At 34.7% G+C, this 20,328-nt stretch overlaps 1 protein-coding gene across 5 annotated transcripts in view; it reads right to left on the bottom strand.

Moving 5' to 3' along the window:
- The window catches only part of sorbs3 (sorbin and SH3 domain containing 3), a 70,564-nt gene that overhangs the window by 9,445 nt on the left and 40,791 nt on the right, over positions 1 to 20,328 (bottom strand). For all 5 annotated transcript variants that reach the window (XM_048209220.1, XM_048209219.1, XM_048209222.1 and 2 more), the window contains exons 4-16: positions 19,525 to 19,597; positions 19,132 to 19,271; positions 16,806 to 16,869; positions 15,455 to 15,478; positions 15,135 to 15,228; positions 14,938 to 15,031; positions 10,047 to 10,121; positions 9,495 to 9,605; positions 6,202 to 6,257; positions 3,794 to 3,858; positions 684 to 733; positions 548 to 594; positions 159 to 273 (exon numbers count right to left, since the gene is read on the bottom strand). In XM_048209220.1, the coding sequence (XP_048065177.1) occupies positions 159 to 273; positions 548 to 594; positions 684 to 733; positions 3,794 to 3,858; positions 6,202 to 6,257; positions 9,495 to 9,605; positions 10,047 to 10,121; positions 14,938 to 15,031; positions 15,135 to 15,228; positions 15,455 to 15,478; positions 16,806 to 16,869; positions 19,132 to 19,271; positions 19,525 to 19,597 (1,008 nt within the window). The remainder of the gene's footprint in view (positions 1 to 158; positions 274 to 547; positions 595 to 683; positions 734 to 3,793; positions 3,859 to 6,201; positions 6,258 to 9,494; positions 9,606 to 10,046; positions 10,122 to 14,937; positions 15,032 to 15,134; positions 15,229 to 15,454; positions 15,479 to 16,805; positions 16,870 to 19,131; positions 19,272 to 19,524; positions 19,598 to 20,328) is intronic.

The raw sequence follows: 20,328 nt of genomic DNA, 5'->3' as shown, positions 1-20,328 counted from the left end.
CATTATTGAACTAAACTGACATCAGCTGAATAATGACACTATTGTCTTTTTGAGCTGCTTTACATCAGTGATAATTATTTTCCTGTTTATCCCTGTAAAGCTGCTTTGAAACAATCTGTATTGTATAAAGCACTATAAATAAAGGTGACTTGACATACCTCCACATAGCTGGTGGGAAAGATTCCCACTCTCCCATGATGCTCTCCTTCATACCAGTTGGCATCCACCTGCCGGTGTATGTACACAACATCACCTTTTTGTATTGTCAGCTCCCTATCGATGAGAGGTCAAAGACAATAATAATGGATTAGGGAAGGTAGGGTTTGTGATTATAAATGTGCTAAAACATAAAATGAATAATACTGAATAACAAATCAGAGAACATTTTATTTTAATTTAATTTAATTTTTATTTTATTTTATTTTATTTTACTTTTATTTAATTTTATTTATTTTTTTGGATCAGACTTCCTCGTATCCTACCATATCCAGTTCTGAAAATAAGCATGCCTAATGAAATCTGTGTTGTGTCTTTTGTTTCTACTTACTTTGGTGACTGTGCTTGGAAATTAAATTTGGCTCGGGCTGCTTTCATCTGTGTAGAAAAAACATGATTTCTTTCTCCAAGTCTGTGTCAAATATGTACTTTCCATTCAAACTTCAAAGAAAGATAAAATACTGTACCTTCCTTTCTTCTTTCTTAGGTGGGAAATCCATGTCTGAAGTTGTGCGACCTGTAGAGGGAAGATAAGACCAGATATCAACCCATAATAAACCAAAATCTAAAGCATATTTGTGTCTATTATCCATGTTTGTTTGCAATTATTGGTTGCTTCTTTCAAACTTTTACATCTCAGGGTGAAGAATGTAGTGATCATGTGAAGTAATATCTTGTCTGCTGCAAATAAACGAATTACACTCCGTAAACTAGTTCTTCTGTGCACACGAGCTGTTAAACCTCTTTTTGTAGCAGGATACTTTACTGTCATATTTAGCTGTTTAATCCAAACCTTAGTGGAGGATTTATGAGGGAAAGTGGGGTTTTATAGACCGTCTTTGATCAGTAAATCTCCTATGTCAGGGGATGTTGATCTGGAATAATCTGGAATTTCTCATCATTTGTTGTTAAAGGCCATTCTTTTCATGAATATTTCAAAACATGTAAAGTTATATCACAGTTTGGGATCAGTAAGATTGCTGACCAAGTATTTGAAGGTTGAGCAGCAAGCTCATTGGCTGCTGATACAGCAGGAACCAATTAGCTGTGCCCTATAGAGAACAATGTGATTGCAAGCGGATAGAGTTAAAGGATTAGTTCACTTTCAAATGAAAATTAGCCCAAGCTTTACTCATTCTCAAGCCATCCTAGGTGTATATGACTTTCTTCTTTCTGATGAACACAATTGGAGATATTTTAATAAATATCCTGATGCATCTGAGCTTTATAATGGCAGTGACCAGGGGCCATAAGTATGAGCTGTACTGTTAGCCCGGATAAGTTGAATTTACTTAAAAAAATTGAGAAAACTGGCTGTCCTAAAAAAAATTAAGTAATGTTAACTTAATAATTCGAGTTCATTTAACTTAAAATGTTTTGTAATATTAATTACTTTGTAGTTATTACACCTAGTATTTTTAAGTTCAATGTACTAAGCAAGTTAACTTGCCACCAATCAAAATTCATCCATGCCTCCCATCATGCATTGCTGCATGAATAAATTATGAGCTGAATTGTCTTAGTAATTTTCTTTGTTCTCACTATTTAAATTTTGCTGTTTTTCTGTGACTTTTTAGTAGCTTGTTTTCTAATGTTCAGAGTTGGTCTGTTTATCAGAATATGTTGCTTGTCACCGTTGTTGAGATTCATACGCTGATTCTTGATGTCTGTGTGTGCCTAAATTTTTTTCTTTTTTTGTGTGTGTGGTAAGGACAACTTTAAAAAAAAAAATTTGTATTGTAAAAGTTGATCTTCCGCTGTAGAATCACAGTGCTGCTGTAATCAATATTGTATATCAGAGATTGGGCTCTAAATGAGTTCAGTGATTCAGATCAAATAATGATTATGTGAAAACATAACCAACACCACCTGATCATCTTTTAACTTTGCTTGTCTGGTTGGTTTTAATGCAGTTAAAACTGCCCAAACAAAATCTAATATTAAAAAGTCAAGGGTCAAGAGCTCAACTAAAACAAACCCTGACCTTGATGATGGTAACTTAAAAATTGTGATTTTCTCCTTTAGTGAAAAACTATAAAAAGGTAAATGTTTGGAAAAAATGTCTGTAGAACAGCCAAAACAAATGTTCCAACAGCTCATCAACAGCTCCTTGAATTCACACACACCACGACAAAATGGCGTCATTACCTGCCGCAAACCAGTGTGTAGGAGGCGGGGTCAGGAGAAAAACATCATAATTTAAGTGCATTTAACTTACATTTATTAACACATTCAAATACACCCACAAATTAGTAGAATATACTTATATTTTATAAGTAATGCAACCAAACTTAAATATTTTAAGTATATTGTAATTATATTTTTAAGTAAATATAAAATCCAGGCTAAGAGTGCATCCATCCACATCCATCCATCATAAATGTGTACTCCACACGGCTCCGGGGGGTTAATGAAGCGAAGCGATGTGTTTGAGTAAAGAAATATCCATATTTAACAAGTTATGAAGTAAAATATCTAGCTTCCGCCAGACCGCCTTCCCTTATTCAAGTTATGAAGAAAGTGTAAACTGGCGTCGCGCTGTTACACTTTTACCGTACGTTGAATAGGGAAGGCATGGATGTAGCATAAGCTTTTTGAAATGCAAGAGTTTTACACTTTCTTTGTATATTGAATACAGAAGGCAGTCTGGCGGAAGCTAGATATTTTACTTCATAACTTGTTAAATGTGGATTTTTTTTTTTTACACAAACGCATCGCTTCAGTTCAGAAGGCTTTTATTAACCCACCGGAGCCATGTTGAGTAAACGTTTATGGTGGATGGATGCACTTTCTTCAGCTTGGATGCGTCAGGATATTTATTCAAATATCTCAGATTGTGTTCATCAGAAAGAAGAAAGTCATATACACCTAGCATGGCTTAAGGGTGAGTAAAGCTTGGGCTAATTTTCATTTGAAAGTGAACTAATCCTTTAAGGACCTATCAGTTTGCACAATCTAGAGTTTCATGACAGAACTTTGTATTTCACAATATTACTGTTTTAATGTATTTTTTATCAAATACAGTTTGACATTTTAGGTTTCAGAAGGGTGCTCGCGAACGCCCTCTTTGCAGACGATATGCGCCCTCAATGAGCACTTTTGCCAAGTCCGCACTGAGACGAGCTCCACAGCAGACTTCTACCCAACAGTCAAAGAGGCATTAGATCACGAGGGCTTAGGGCTCCATTTTGGACAGGGCCTTTGAAGACTTAATCCATATTATCTTGTGTCGAATCATTAAAAATGTTTTGCTCAAGACCGTTTAAATGGGCCTCCAGCTCTGCACACATTAATGTGTTTAGAGTGACAGACTCTTTCTCCATTAATCTCCAGGAAAACCAACTGGAAAGATCTAATCTGCAATCAAGACCTCCATCCTGCTCCTTGTTACACACATCCTGTCCTGATGAATTGTGATTGACTTCACTTGTTTTGCTCATTTCACAGAAACGCGTTTACTTTGCATTAATTGTGCAAAGAAACCTTGGGGAATGAGAGGAGAGGAGAAGATTGGCAAGAAGTACAAGAAAATAGGAAATAGACGACAGGAGGGGATAGGAAGATGACTATATCTTACCATCAGCATGCACAAAGCTAGCTGTTGTGCCCTGCTTTACAGCAGAGCAGGGGATTATGGGATAGCTGGAAAAGAAAAACAAAATTATCATATAATCCCATAAAAATGAAGAACACTGAAGTCAAAAACACAGTGAGGTGAAAGTTCACATCTAATACACTGACATAATTACTTAAAAAGAATTATGAGTTATTAGTAAGGAAGAAAAACATTTCTTTCATGTCTCAGATGTTTCTCCTAGACAGCATAGATTAAATGGAGATCAATCTGATTTTTCTCCAAAGAAAAAAATAATAATTTCAGATGTGTCTTCAGATGAAATCTAAACATAGTGCTCAAATTTGACATGCAAGACACCAAAATCTGCAATCAAAATGAACAAGTATTCCAACATTTGTCATCAAAAACTTCCATGACCAAACAATTTAAGCTATTCACATTCATTTTTCAGCTCTATATTCAACCATTTCATATTTATTTCTATTTTAAATAAATAAATAAATAAATGAAGACAACATTGACACACAAATGAACAACACAGATCTCAGTCTCCTGAGCTTTAAGCAATAAACCTTCCTCTGAGTTACATGGGAGACTCAAGGAAGACAGGAAGAATTCCATATAACACAACAGATGGTCTGTCTCAGCTATGGGGATCCAGTTTGAATTATGGGAATATTTATGAATATGTGACAAACCTAACTAATGGTGGAGGTTTCTGCGGCTCTAAACATCTTTAAAATATAATACTGTGCAAGATAATACTGTATATACACTGAAAAAAAAAGATTTTTGCTGTTTGTTCAAATTACTTAATTAAAATGAGCTAAAGCAACACAATTCCTACGCATTTTGCCCTAACTTAATATCATTGTGTTTGATCCACTTATCTAATATTGAAGTTTACTTAATCCATTTGTGTTAGGATTACATGAATGAATTTTGTTCCATTAACTGAAAATGGGCGGGGCTTGTAAGTACCCAGCATGCATTGCATATGGCTGGATCAAGACAGAAAATGTTTAAAAATTAGATGTTATTTTATGTGTTTTGCAGTAAGATGAAAACGGGGGATGCTTGATAGTGTTTAATAGTGTTCAGTGTTCACTTATATTGGAATTAATAGAATGTTTTACTGCATTATAAAACATCTCTTGAATTAAGTTTTTTTTTTTTTTTTATCCCAAATAGTTTTTCCTCGTTTTAAACATAAACATCATATTTTTACAATATTTTAACAATATTTATACATATTACTGATTTTTTTTTCTTTTTTCTTGTAGGGATGAATGTTTGACAGTGTATTGTATAATATGTGTTATATCAAAAATGATGTTGATAACATGGCAGCTAATTCTTTGACGCAACAACCAGTTAACAGGTTTTCAGCCCCAGGGTTATTAATCGTTCCAGACAGAAAGAGGAAAGCTGTAAAACTGTCCTCACTCTGTATCATTTTTGTAGCAGCAGGGGCATTTATGGCATTTTGAAGGTGGGGAGGTAGTCAGCAGGGGGCTGAAGGGGGCAGAAAACATCAACATGCCACAGAAAAACAGAGAGAGAACTCAAGAATGTGTCAGATCCAGTGAGATACGGGCCCCTAGTGAGTAAATACTGAAGCTAAAGGTGTCAGAATGGGCATGAACATCTGAAGTACTGGCCTGGAAGGACCAAACTTTGCCTTTTATAGCTCTGCTGTGTCAAAGCACATAAAGAGGGGGATAACAGCTTGTGGAGCAGCGATGCAGCAGAACAACTGTGGAGACACAGACATCTAAACTGTGTCTAATACAGTATGAGTACCAATACTGTACCACTTTATTAACAGGATGAACAAGGTCAAGCATGTGTATAAAGACTGAGACATCCTCAATTTGATCACACACACACACTTAGACACTCTCACAAATACACAAACGCAGGCACACAAAGAGCTCAGCATGGGGTCGGGTATGTGGGCCGCCGGCCAAAGAGTCAACAATTAACCAATCAGACGAGGAGACAGGCAGGGCATGTCATATGACCTTAATAAGAGACTGAAAACAACAGAGAATCTACAGCATGTGTCACAGTGTATTATCATTAATCAGATTGATGCATTATCAGAAATTATTTCTACAGAACAGAAAAAACACTGACGGATTTTTGTACTTCTGGCCTTGTCAAAAGATTAAACTACTTCATCACACCTGTTCACTTATAGAGGACTTTAATATTGTACTGTAATGGTACATATAAGATACATATATAAAACTAACAACAATTACTAAGGCTGACCCTATCCTGAGATTGCATTTGTATTAAAACCTATTTTTAAAAAAGTTAATTTACGAGGTTTTTGTTATATTTGGCTGACTTTTAGGAACAGATTTTCCCCAAGGTATTATTAAGTAAACTCAGAGACGTACCTGTTTTCTTGTCTGTTCTCTTCTGTTCTTGTGGCTGCTGTGTTGGCTTTAGCTCCCTGAAAACAGAAATCACAATTTCATTCACCTAACACACATGAACTCTCCCAAAGACACAGTTCAACAGGAGCATTTGGGAGTAGCTCGAAAGCAATCTCAAGAGGCGGTGACCATTCCTGCACGGAGAGCTGCACTGCTCCCCTGGGTCCTATACTCCATCTATTTAGCATTGCATTGTAAAACTGAATGAGATGAAACTGGTGATGTAGTCAGCTAAGATTTCCACAGTTTGTAATTCACAAGCACATGGGGAGCCATAAAGCCTTGAACAGTGTAGGGGCTAACACATTACAAGTAATGTAATCAGATTACTTTTTCAAGTAACTAGTAAAGTAACATTCATTTTTCAATTTACAACAGAATATCTAAGTTACTTTTTCAAATAAGTAGCACAAGTTACTTTTTCACATTTATTGATTGACAGCTCTCCTGTGTTGTGTGTGCTGTTTAAACTATATTATATATAACTATATAACTATAAAACTATATTATATATAATTACACAAATATACTTTATGTATTTAATCTCACTTTATTAACCAGTGTCTTTGCTGCTGACCTTGAATGATCTAATTCAACAATACTAATAAGCAAAAAATTACTTTAGATTAGATTTAGAAATAAGAAAGTTGAACTTCCTTGTGCTGTATCCTATTCATCTTTAATCCAGAATGGTAGCACAGCTGAGAGGTTTGTCTGAGCTGCACCCTCTGGGCGTAAATATGCATTTCCTTGAACTTGAGGCTTATTTATTTAACTTTCAGTGTAAAAGGGCCTTAACATTTGCATATATTATTAAAAAACCAAACAAGTAAGCCCAGCCCAGGTGAGAAAAAGTAATGCAAAAGTAATGTAATGCATTACTTTCCATAAAAAGTAATTAAGTAATGCAATTAGTTACTTTTTTAGAGAGTAACGCAATATTGTAATGCATTTCTTTTAAAAGTAACTTTCCCCAACACTGGCCTTGAACAATTAAAGCAAGATGTAGTATTTGTTGAGCCAAAAGCTAATTTTCGATTGAATTTTTTCATTTGTAGTCTTTTAAAAAGGCATCTGAAATAAACTAAGTGCAATGTAATGTTGTCAAAAATATAGATTTTTCAATATATATTGATACTGAAATATAACTTAAAGGTGCCATAGAACGTCTTTTTAAAAGATGTAATATAAGTCTAAGGTGTCCCCTGAATGTGTCTGTGAAGTTTCAGCTCAAAATACCCCATAGATTTTTTTAATAAATTTTTTTAACTGCCTATTTTGGGGCATCATTAAATATGAGCCAATTTAGGCTGCAGCCACTTTAAATGCTCACGCTCCCCACCCACGGAGCTCGCACTTGCCTTTAAGAGCATCAACAAAGTTCACACAGCTAATATAACCCTCAAAATTGTTCTTTACAAAGTGTTCATCATGCAGCATGTCTAATCGCGTAAGTATGGTATTTATTTGGATGTTTACATTTGATTCTGAATGAGTTTGATAGTGCTCCATGGCTAAAGCTTTACTAAAACATTACACACTGTTGGAGAGATTTATAAAGAATGAAGTTGTGTTTATGAATTATACAGACTGCAAGTATTTAAAAAATAAAAATAATGACAGTCTTGTCTCCGTGAATACAGTAAGAAACGATGGTAACTTTAACCACATTTAACAGTACATTAGCAACATGCTAACGAAACATTTAGAAAGACAATTTACAAATATCACTAAAAATATCATGATATCATGGATCATGTCAGTTATTATCGCTCCATCTGCCATTTTTCGCTGTTGTTCTTGCTTGCTTACCTAGTCTGATGATTCAGCTGTGCACATCCAGACGTTCTGCCCTTGTCTAATGCTTGAACATGAGCTGGCATATGCAAATATTGGGGGCGTACACCCCGACTGTTACGTAACAGTCGGTGTTATGTTGAGAGTCTTTTAAACAAATGAGATTTATATAAGAAGGAGGAAACAACGGTGTTTGAGACTCACTGTATGTCATTTCCATGTACTGAACTCTTGTTATTTAACTATGCCAAGATAAATTCAACTTTTAATTCTAGGGCACCTTTAATAATAACTTCCAATACTCATTTTCTGCAGAATAGATACACGATACCAGCTGTGCTTTCTCGCTCTCTCATCTCTCTGACAGTGAGTTGACACACAAACCCTCCCCTCACTCACTCTTTTCATTTTCTCCAAATGAATACTGTTTGTGTTACAGGGCTTTGATTACTCGTATTGCGCATAATTTTACTCATTTCATGTAAAAACCTTCAGTTATGTTTTAAGTGAACGTAAACAGTTGAGAAAGAAAATGCATGTGTAACAGTATAATGGATCTGTGCATCAGTTCTTAAAGTGCAATTATGAGATAAAATTAAAATCTCTATAGGGCAGTTTTTCCTCATTTTATCAATGTCAAAATTGTGGCCAGTAAAATTTTTATGTATTATATATATAACCAAAGACAAATATTTGTCTTTTTTAGGTCTTTTAATTTTTTTTTTACTTTATTTATGTGTGTTTGGAAAGAAATGAAGGACAGGTGATGACAGAATTTATATTTTTGTGTGAACTGTCTCTTTAAGAATCACAGAAAGAGAGACATGGCAAGGAAAGGCTCAAATAAACACGCCTGGGATTTAAAGAGCAGACATTGTGCAGGCTGGCGTGATTCAAATTCAAGATCAGCAGTGGGCGGCTGCAGGTGACAGGGAGCATCAGCATGCACAGCTGTCAGATTAGGGCCTACATCCAGCGACCTGAAGCACACTGGCAGGAAGGTAACAGCACTGGCCAGAAATAGAGAAAAAGCCTTTGACTTTTTTTTGGCACAACAAGTATGAGATTAAGACTAATACCTTGTCTGAAGGGTGAAGAATTTTAAAGAAATCAATGAGCTCATAATGGATGACTAAAGTCTGGCTAGAAGTCCAAAAGATTTAAAAACCATTTAGGAAGATTGATACAGTACGCTAAATACAACTTCTCAAATTATCACTGTCTTATCTAACTGCAGTGTCTCTGTTTTTCTTTGACGCTCACTCTCTAAAACTTTGAGAAAAGTGTTTTAGGATTGAAATGAACAGGCCACATACCACAAGAAGTTGAACTGAAGAAGTTGTTTGTACTTTGTAGAAATATATATATATATATATATACACAGTATATATATATATATATATATACTCTTATGTATGCAGATAGTGAGTGGAATCTGTAGAAGAGAGGGTCAGTACCTCACCCCTGCCTCGCCGCTGCTGCTGTTTCTGTGACAGTTTCCTCTCCAGACCACGAATGTCTGAGTCTAGCTCCGCCTCAAAGCGGTTCAGCTCCGACACCAGTGTCGCCTAGACAACAGCATGACAACATGCATGCTATGAATTTTTATGTAAAACTACTGGTGTGGTCACACAAATCTAAATGTAATCTGGGACTTCATGCGATTTCATGTTAATGGAACTTTAACAGTGTAAAAATCACAAGGTTTTTGGAAATTCCTAAAACACAGCATAATAAATGGCGATAGAGTGCATCTCCAGTATTTGCAGAAAAGAATGTCAGAAAATGAATAGCCTTCATTTATTCGGATTATGCTAATAATGCAAGAATATTCCAACAGCAATGAAATATCATGAAATATCTATGCATGTAAACATTGTATATTGTAACAAATGTACCTTTAAAAATGACCCATTTACATAAAATAAAAAAATCTATAGTTGGGATTCGCTATTAATATAATAATAGAATACAGATTGTCAGAAAGCGAGATATGTTCAGACACTCACCTCTATGGATGGAGATTGGGATTGAGGTTTCACCGGGATGTGATATAAAGGCAGCTGTGACTCAGACCTCAGAGACTAAAAACAAATCAAATACCAACTGAGACTACAACATCATACAATATAAAACACATAAAGAGCAGAATTCAATGGCAGCTAACAACCTTACTGAAGCCAAGTCAGACATCCAGAACACCATAAGACATGATAAGCGATGTCATCTTTCAAATATGTTAACAAAGCAAAGCTGTCTTTTGTAGATGAGATCATGAGATGATAGCTGTCACATTAAGGCAAATGAGGGAAAATAGAATGAAAAGAAGAAACAGCACTTGACAACCTGAAAACCATGGTGCTTTTAAATCACACAAGCGGTTAACAGGTTTAATACGAATCACAAGACAGCCCTCCTTCACACAGCTCCACAACTGGAGATGAAACAATAGTTTCTTTTATTCTCTTATTCACACAGAGCCAGACATAAAGTCAGTCATAAACAATCAGGAGTCCTGACAAACATCTTAATCTGAGAATTTTCAGAGAATTTATGTTAACTAATCATCTAAATTCTGTCATGGCCCTCGGATGACACTAGTTTATAGGCCTCTGTGATGAAAATCTGATTCATAATTAATGATGCAGTGTTTTGAATATTTTTTTTTTCTTTTGCAGAAAACACGAACATTCAGTACAACTACAGAATACAGGACATCATACTTTAGATTTCTCTTACCATCATGTCTCTTTGTCATGTTAATAGTGAAACTATTTGGACATTTCTAATAAAACTTGAACGACCTTTTTTGAGCATTGGACAACCACGTCTATTGTCATACACAAGCTTTTCTCATTGATTAACATATAGTAAATAACATTACAGAAATGTATTATCCTACACTGTCAGAAGAAAAAATTGCAAGAATTTTATTTTTAGGGGTCTTAAAGGGACAACGTTGTACTCTGTACTCTATCTACCCCTAAAAGGTGCATTAGCACCTTAGAGTAGTAACATTTACTTTCAAAGGGTAATGTAATTCTATGAACCTATGAACATTCTGTGTACCTTATTAGTGTAGGTAAAGGTATAAAAAAGACATCCCTTTAATAAGGATACAGCCCCATGACAAACTGTTGTACCACTAAAGGTGCAATTTTTGCACATTTTTTCAGATTTAAGTAAAGTAATTAAAACTTAAAGGTGCCCTACATTCAAAAATTGAATTTACCTCGGCATAGTTAAATAACAAGAGTTCAGTACATGGAAATGACATACAGTGAGTCTCAAACTCCATTGTTTCCTCCTTCTTATATAAATCTCATTTGTTTAAAAGACCTCCGAAGAACAGGCGAATCTCAACATAACACCGACTGTTACGTAACAGTCGGGGTGTACGCCCCAATATTTGTAAAGATCCATTTTGAGGGTTATATTAGCTGTTTGAACTTTTTTTATGTTGTTTAAGGCAAGTGCGAGCTCTTGGGGCGTGGAGCATGACACTTAAAGGGCCACACACCCTGAATCGGCTCATTTCTAATCATGCCCCAAAATAGGCAGTTAAAAAAATGAATTAAAAAAAATCTATGGGGTATTTTGAGCTGAAACTTCACAGACACATTCAGGGGACACCTTAGACTTATATTACATCTTTTTTTAAAAAGTTCTAGGGCACCTTTAAGTTTGCACATACTAAGAATCTGTTACACTGCTTTTCACTAAAAAAGGTTTGTTTACAGTAACAAATTAAACAAACATTTTCCTGTAATCACTTTAAAGCTGCTTTGAAACAATCTGTATTGTATAAAGCACTATATAAATACAGATGACTTGTTTACATTTATTGTGTGTTTACGCATTTTGAGGAATATACACAAAGTTTACACAGCTAATATAACCCTCAAAATGGATCTTCACAAAATGTTCGTCATGCATGCTGCATGCATGCATCAGATCATTTAAGTACAGTATTTATTTGGATGTTTACATTTGATTCTGAATGTGTTTGATAGTGCTCCGTGGCTAACGGGCTAAAGCTAACATTACACACTGTTGGAGAGATTTATAAAGAATAAAGTTGTGTTTATGAATTATACAGACTGCAAGTGTTTAAAAATGAAAATAGTGACGGCTCTTGTCTCCGTGAATACAGTAAGAAACGATGGCAACTTTAACCACATTTAACAGTACATTAGCAACATGCTAACGAAACATTTAGAAAGACAATTTACAAATATCACTAAAAATATCATGTAATCATGGATCATGTCAGTTATTATTGCTCCATCTGCCATTTTTCGCTATTGTCCTTGCTTGCTTACCTAGTCTGATGATTCAGCTGTGCACATCCAGACATTAATACTGGCTGCCCTTGTCTAATGCCTTGAATGGCTGGCATATGCAAATATTTGGGAGCGTACATATTAATGATCCCGACTGTTACGTAACAGTCAGTGTTATGTTGAGATTCGCCTGTTCTTCTGAGGTCTTTTAAACAAATCAAATTTATATAAGAAGGAGGAAACAATGGTGTTTGAGACTCACTGTATGTCATTTCCATGTACTGAACTCTTGTTATTCAGCTATGTCAAGGTAAATTCAATTTTCAATTCTATGGCACCTTTAAATGTAGTAATAGGGCAAATGATCATGTACAACATATTAATTATCAGCCAATACTGATAAATTAAAAATGTCTAACATCAGCCCATAACTGATACTGTAGCAATATATTATGCATATCTAATTAGTTAGTAAATTAAATTTATTATAATTTCTTCTAATTTCATTTTGTATGTTTTTAGAGCCTAAAGCCGCGCACACACTTAACGATTGTAAGGCCGATTATGAATGTAAATTGATACTTATGACTGATCGCGCTCAAATGCGTCCAGTCGCGTTCAGTCTGCGATTACAGTCGGTGTTCAAATTCCATGTGTAAGTATTTAAATCGGCTTCAGTCGCAGGAAACAATCGCTTGTATGTTCAGCACAGTCTTAGAATGTTTTAGCTAGTCGTTAAATGTGTGCCCGGTTTAAGCTTGACTGGAGAGAATGTAGCAAAATAGGTATATTTTATATGAAAACATTATCCTTATTTCCTGGGCTCTACTCATCCAGACAGAAGCATAAATTGTGCTACAATTACTGTATGTGTTTTACAGTTATTTGCATATTTTTGCATTCTTTGCATAATTATACAAATGGAATCTTACCTTTTGCATTCTTTGAAGTATTTAGATTTTATTAATCTCATACTGAATAAAAGTGTGAAACATCTATAAGCTCATTTAGCCCCTTTCACACATACAGTCTATACTGGTAAATTACTGGTAAGTTACCATTAGAGATCATGTGTTAACATGACCTTTTCAAAAATACCGGTAAATCAGATCTGGCAATTTTCCACTATTAGAAGTTATAACATTACCAGCAAATTACTGGTATCATGAACAAAGAATGAAGATTACGGGTATGAGCATGTACAAGGTCAGAATGTGATGATGTAAGAAGTTTGCTTTGGACCAATCATAAAGCTCTGTCAAAACTGTTTACCATAAGTTCCACTGCTTTTAATTGTTTTTCTATGTAAACATGCGCTAGACGGACGTCTGACCATTGTGTTGCGTCTTGCGCTCAAGACCCTGCCTTCTTTTTCATTCATCAGCACTGTGGTCCTGCAGTTACTACTGCATACTATAGTGATTGCGCTACAATAATAACTATTATGTGTCATGTGGTTTTAAGCAAAACTGCATTCTGTGTACATCCCCTTTTGCCTGTCAATTAAATGTAAAAAAAAAAAAAATGTATTTTTGGTAAATGTAAAGGCCCTTTCACACCAAACGTAAAAAAATAAATAAGCCTCAGGCTGAAGGAAATTCATATTTACACCTGTACAGTAAAGGCCGCAGCTCAAAAAAACAAAAAAACAAAAACATTTTGCCATTCTGGATTGAAGAAGCATAAGATACAGGAGACAGAAGTTTAACACTCTTATTTCTAAATCTAATCTAAAGTCATTTTTGCTTATTTATGGTTGAATTAGAAGCTCAGCAGCAAAGACATTGGTTAATAAAGTGAGGTTAAATACATAAAGTATATTTGTGTAATATAGTTACAGTAATTATTACAGATTTGTGTAACATTCTGGGATTGTATATTTCACTTTTTATTCATTTTGAGGAATACTAAATGTTTTTGTGCAAGTAAGGTGAGTAAATGCATGTTTACATTTAGTCTAGAACTACAATAACCATCATATTAACAACGGCACACAACACCTGCTGTCAGAGTTGTCAGTTAATAAATGTGAAAAAGTAACTTGCGTTTCTTATTTGAAAAAGTAACAGATATTTTGTTGTAAATTGAAAAAGTAATGCATTACTTTACTAGTTGAAAAAGTAATCTGATTACATATTTTGTAATGCAAGCTCATCTCACGCTGATTCTGCCCAGCAGGACAGGCACAACTACTGTACTTTCCCCAGCACTTTCTCAATCACTCAATCTTTTATGGCATGCCACCCATTTTAAAAAGTGGGTGTTAAATTCAATTTCAAAAAGCCAAATTCAAGCACATTGTATGAACCCTAACCTGACCTGTAAGTGTCAATGTCAAGATTTCCCCCCACTTCTAGTATTCAGTCAAACCCACTCACAAATGCCAATGGACAGGAACAAAAAGGCATTCAACAGAGACAATAATGCTTTGGACAACTGGAAAACTAAAAAAAAAAAAAAAACTGGATACTTTTTAGCTTAAACTTTTTCCTACAACTCATTATAATACACAGACCCCACCAGTCTTTTTTCATGTTTAAATGACAATATTTCTTATTAAACTGCCTGAAGAGGTTGTCAGATGCTCAGGTGATGGTGGATGACAGCTGTCTCTTACCTTGTTACGATCTTCTACCACTTCTCCCTTTCCAGGCTCAAAGTCAAAAATACTCTTTGGTTCTGGATGCTTCCCTGTATCGCCCAGATCAGCCCTGTAACAAAAGACCACTTTACTACGCAATCATTGCTGGTTCTTGCAGCAACAGATCCTAACCTGCCCAATGTCCCTGTAACTTCTCTATCTCTCTATCTCACCAGTCGGGCAGGGCTCCGTGCGGGGTGAGAGTGAAAGGGTCTGAGCGCCTGTCCTGCTGGGCAGAATCTGGGGGAGGAGATGATGACAGCTTCCCTGTGGACATTAAAAATACATGTCAATGAGAGCTTATAGATGTTTCACACTTTTATTCAACGTGAAAATACTGTCTTTATCCGAATACATAAAACAAAATGCTTTAATGTTTTCATTAGGCAAAAAAATGTAAAACACATACAGTAATTGTAGCACAATTCAGGCTACAGGGCCCAGGAAATAAGGAAAATATTTTCATATAAAATATAACTATTTTGCTACTTACTTTCTCTCCAGTCAAGCTCAGGCTCTACAGGAATAAAGACATACAAATGAAATTAGAAGAAATGACACTAACTAGCTATTTAGCTATTTATTTTATTTATTTATTTAATTTACTGTTATTACTATAGATAGTACATGCAACATGTATAAAAAGGACACTGTAAATCAAATCAAAATTTTATCTTATCTTTCTATTGAATGATTTACAAAAAATGAAATATTAAGCAGGAACTGCTTGCAACACTGATAGTAATAAGACACGTTTTTGAGCACCAAACCAGCATATTAAAATGATTTCTGAAGGATCATGTGACACTGAAGACTGGAGTAATGAAAAAAGAAAAGAAAAAAGTGCCAAAATTTTACTATCAATACATGAAATGCATGAAACTAAGAAAATATGTTTCATCTGTAATGAACTTCAGATATTTGGCTGCATCTTCATAGTTATTAGCTAAAATAATATCAATATCTAATATCCGTGGTGTGTTAAGCTTTAAGCAGTAGGCTGCAGGTTAGCACAGAGTAATTAATGAACTATCACTACTATCCCAACAAGGCAGATTGTCTGTGTAAATAATTGTACTGTAAGTCTATTTGGATAAAAGTGACATTTATATGAACTACTTACTGTACTATTTAAAGACCATGTAAGATTATCACATGACAGCCCGCTATTAACTTCTTTCTCTCTATAAGCTCAATAAGTCTGAGTCAAACAAGGGTTCTATGGAAACACATTGAGCAAGCTGTGCTACGCTGCATTATACTGTTCATAATTACTCAACTACATCAGGTGCTGTTCCAGTTAATAAACTGCAACAGCAAACCTCTGTACATTAATCAAGCTCAGGACTCTGGCCAAATATCCTAGAGGGTTTTTGTGAAGTGTTGTAACAGTAATTAGTGGTAAAGCACAGCATAAATTTCAGCAGGAGTTCTGAAACTGTTCTTCTGCTCTTGTCCTAAAACCAGATTTATTTGTTATTAACCCTTCTAGTTTGTGCTCTTGACATTTTTAAGAGTTTGAAATCAGTAGCTTCTAACTCAGAAGGTTCACTGATGAAAGAGAGGCAGAGTGTGGTATCCTAAATCCCATCATGCTCAGTAAAGCCTATCTGGTTCCACTTTCAAAGGGACAATTGTGCACTTTCGCATTGAGTTCCGCATGTGGTGAAAGGTTAAACAATGTTCAAGAAATGAGGTCTAACATTTCTAAGCTGAGTTTGGCTTTATTCTTTCTGGACCAGTGCAAAATTTGACAGACAATAACAGAGAGGAATTTCCTCATTGTTTCAGAGAGAGAGAGAGAGAGAGAGAGAGAGAGAGAGAGAGAAAGAGAGAGCACATACCCTCTGGTTTCTTGTGGATTTGTTTGAACATGCTCCTATACCAGTCCTTAGGCTTGTTTACGCTCTGGTGAAAGAGTTGGGAAAGAGAAAAATTCATTGTTCAAAATAAAAACAAAAAATAATGGCATACTGTACAAAATATTTGTAATTAATATTTTTGTATTGTTATTGTTTAAGTAAAATGTCTCAACAGAATAATTCATTCTAATAAAATTCTAAAAATCAAATACTTGAATATTAAAATAAAGAATTAAGCATTTAATTTAGTGTTCAAGTGTTTGTAAAACAAAATTAATTCATTTAAAGGGCCTATATGTAAGAATTTTATTCATTATTAATCACTTTTTTATTGCCAATGTGTGAACAAACTGTTATGAAACTTAAAAAAACAAGACCTTCCCCCACTTCCTAGGTTGTCTATGAATCCCTGTAGACTGATTTTTATGTGAAGTACTCGGGACGTTTTTGCCGGGAAAATCAAAAGGATGTAATGCTTTATGCGTGCTTGAAAGCCTCTCTTTCGTTCTATGACATGAAACGAATGCTTCTAGAATGTTCAGGATAATGGCGAAAGAGCTGTAATATCAATGTATCATGTAATGAAAAGGGACTAATTTTAACATAGCCAGATCTATATCAGTCTACACTGCCCTCCAAAAGTTTGGAAACACCCCTGGCAAAGTGTGGTTTTGGACAATATCAGCATAAATTCTTATAATTTTTTGGTGCAAACACATTAAAGTAACTTGACATTATCATTTAAGACCAGCAATAATAATTTTCATTTTGATTACATAATAATGGCCATCAATATATACATGTCAAAGTCAGACATGCCCCTTTGCCAGCTGTGATGCCTGGTTACTGGTTTAATCTTGGCCTAGATTTGTTAAAGATTTTTGGGTCAGCACACCTTAATAGCTCCAACAATTGATTGCCAATTAAGTTTAGAATACAATGAACCAATTAGAACCCAGTTTAGGTAAGATAAATGTTTTCTATGTATAAACTGTTTATGTAATAAAATATGTTTTCGTAGTTTGTGTTATCGCTTATCAGTGCAAAATTATCACAAATTAAAAAGGATTCATGCCAATATTGTCCAAAACCCCACTTTTCTAGGGCGTTTCCAAACTTTTGGAGGACAGTGTATGTCTATCTTAAATATACTTTATAATAAAACTATCGTAACAGTGTAATTTTAATGACCTCATCTGTCGGCATGATGCTCACGAGCTGGTGCTGGTTTATGAACTTTTGTTTTCTCACCGCTGTCATTTTTGTTCTGTGTTTATTTTGTTATTATTTTGTGAGAGGAAAGCGCGCACATACATATCATCTAAACGTCACTCTCAGCATCATGGATGACATCTGGATGTTCGTTAACAGTATACTGCAAAGGTATTTCCAACTTCTTTTTAGTTCTAAGCAAAAAAACCCGAGAAGGAACATGAGTTTTTCAGAACGTTGAATCGCGTTCAGTCTCTTTTATGTTCAATAGTGCTGCAGTTCATTTAACGGCCACCCGGTGTCGCTAATAACAAGAGTTTCTGAATTCAACATATAGCCCATTTAAAGGGATAGTTCACCCAAAAATGAAAATTCTGTCATCATTTACTCACCCTCAAGTTGTTCCAAACCTGTATAAATGTATTTGTTCTGCTGAACACAAAGGAAGATATTTTGAAGAAAGTTGGTTGCTTTGGGCCACCATTGACTTCCATAGTAGGAAAAAAAAAATACTATGGAAGTCAATGGTGTCCCAGAACTGTTCAGTTTACCACATTCTTCAAAATATCTTCCTTTGTGTTCAACATTAAAAAAATGTATACAAGTTTGAGTAAATGATGACAGAATTTTCGTTTTTGGGTGAACTATCCCTTTAAGAACCAAAACTGCATAAAATAACACCATTCATCTTCAGAAAATATATATTGAATTTTTATTATATTATATTTTATATCTTGAATATGTCTTGTCAGTCAGATTTAAATTTAAAACAAGACAAAAAATGTGCTAATGCATTAAGAAAAATAAACAATACAACAGATGTTCTTGATATCTACACCTACAGATAAAGATTACCTTAGATTATTTTTTATCTTATCTTTTAACTTTAGATTAACACAATTTTGCTTCTCAAGTACATTATAGTCTTATTTTGAGGATGTTATAACTTGCACACTGTGTATGCATGGCTGGTTTATGCACATACAGTAGAACAGGCCATGCGTTTCATTGTAATTTCCATCTCACTGAAGGTGTGAATCATGAATGCATTCTGGGATTGTAGAGGTTCAGTGAGAGTATGTTGAGTGAGACTCACAGATCGGGATGCGATCGGCATGCCCGTCTCATCTACAGGACCGATTCCAGAGAACTTTATTAAGCGCTCCTCTCGGGTGGCAGAAGTCCTGGGTAATGTGGCAGAACCCCCACTCTGGATTCCACCATTGGATAATCCAACTGAAAGAGTGGAGAGATGACAACTTAAACACACATGGGACTGCATGAAATATAGAGCTTTTCTTCACATTTATTTGAGTACAGAAACCTCTACTTATATTTACTTATCACCACATATAAGACACACATAGTAGTTCTTTTAATTCAGTCAAGTAACACCATTACTAAACTAATCAAATGTTTTGACTGTTTAAGAGGAACATGCACTTAATATGACAAATTAAGTCTTGTAGTAGTCATGTAGATGATTTACTATTTGTCTGAGTCGTTCCATAGTAGGATCCAAAACTGTGTGATGGGAATCCACCTCCATTGACCTCTGCAACCTTATGAAACATTAGTGCAGTCAGAGATACAGTATATGACAATCATTTGTATAAGTGAATTTAAGAGAATACAGGTAAATAGGAAACATTTGATCAGCCCCAAAAACATTTGGACACTTAAGTTGCACTTATAAATGTCTGAATGTCATTGCATTAGACACAAAATATCCGACCAAGTGGCATGTGCAAACAAATGCTTGTGCAATCTTTAAAACAAATACTTTGTTATCTAATGCAAATGCATTCAAAGTGTGGATTAAGTGTCCAAATATTTAGTTTGGGGATATTATACAATAAATAATAATAATAATAATGATAAAAATATCAGCGTATTTCAGGTTACTGTAAAAAGTATTAACATACTATTTCCTAAGAGTTCTTTTTTTATTAATGCCACAAGGGGGCAGAACAATACAAATTATGTGCCTGATACATTTAGTCCAAGTCAGTGTGTAACAAAGAAAAAGCGGTGATATTTTATATGATTTATTTATTTATGTATCATAGTATTTATTGATACTTTAAATTAGCTTTTATTTTTATATTTTCAGTTTTCATTTTAGTTTAATTTTAACAATTTTGTTATGTGCTTTTGTCATTTTTATTAGTTTTTTTTTATATATACTTCTATTTTTATTTAAGTTTTAGTTTTAGTAATTTTTATTCTTCAACTTATTTCAGTTAAATGCCATGGAAATGTTTCAAATTTTCCATCTAATATTTATATTTTA

The sequence above is a fragment of the Megalobrama amblycephala genome, linkage group LG12 (assembly GCF_018812025.1).
Source record: "Megalobrama amblycephala isolate DHTTF-2021 linkage group LG12, ASM1881202v1, whole genome shotgun sequence".
In the NCBI taxonomy this organism is placed as follows: Eukaryota; Metazoa; Chordata; class Actinopteri; order Cypriniformes; family Xenocyprididae; genus Megalobrama; species Megalobrama amblycephala.
Note: the sequence above shows the minus strand (reverse complement) of the source record. Positions and strands in the feature narration are given on the sequence as shown.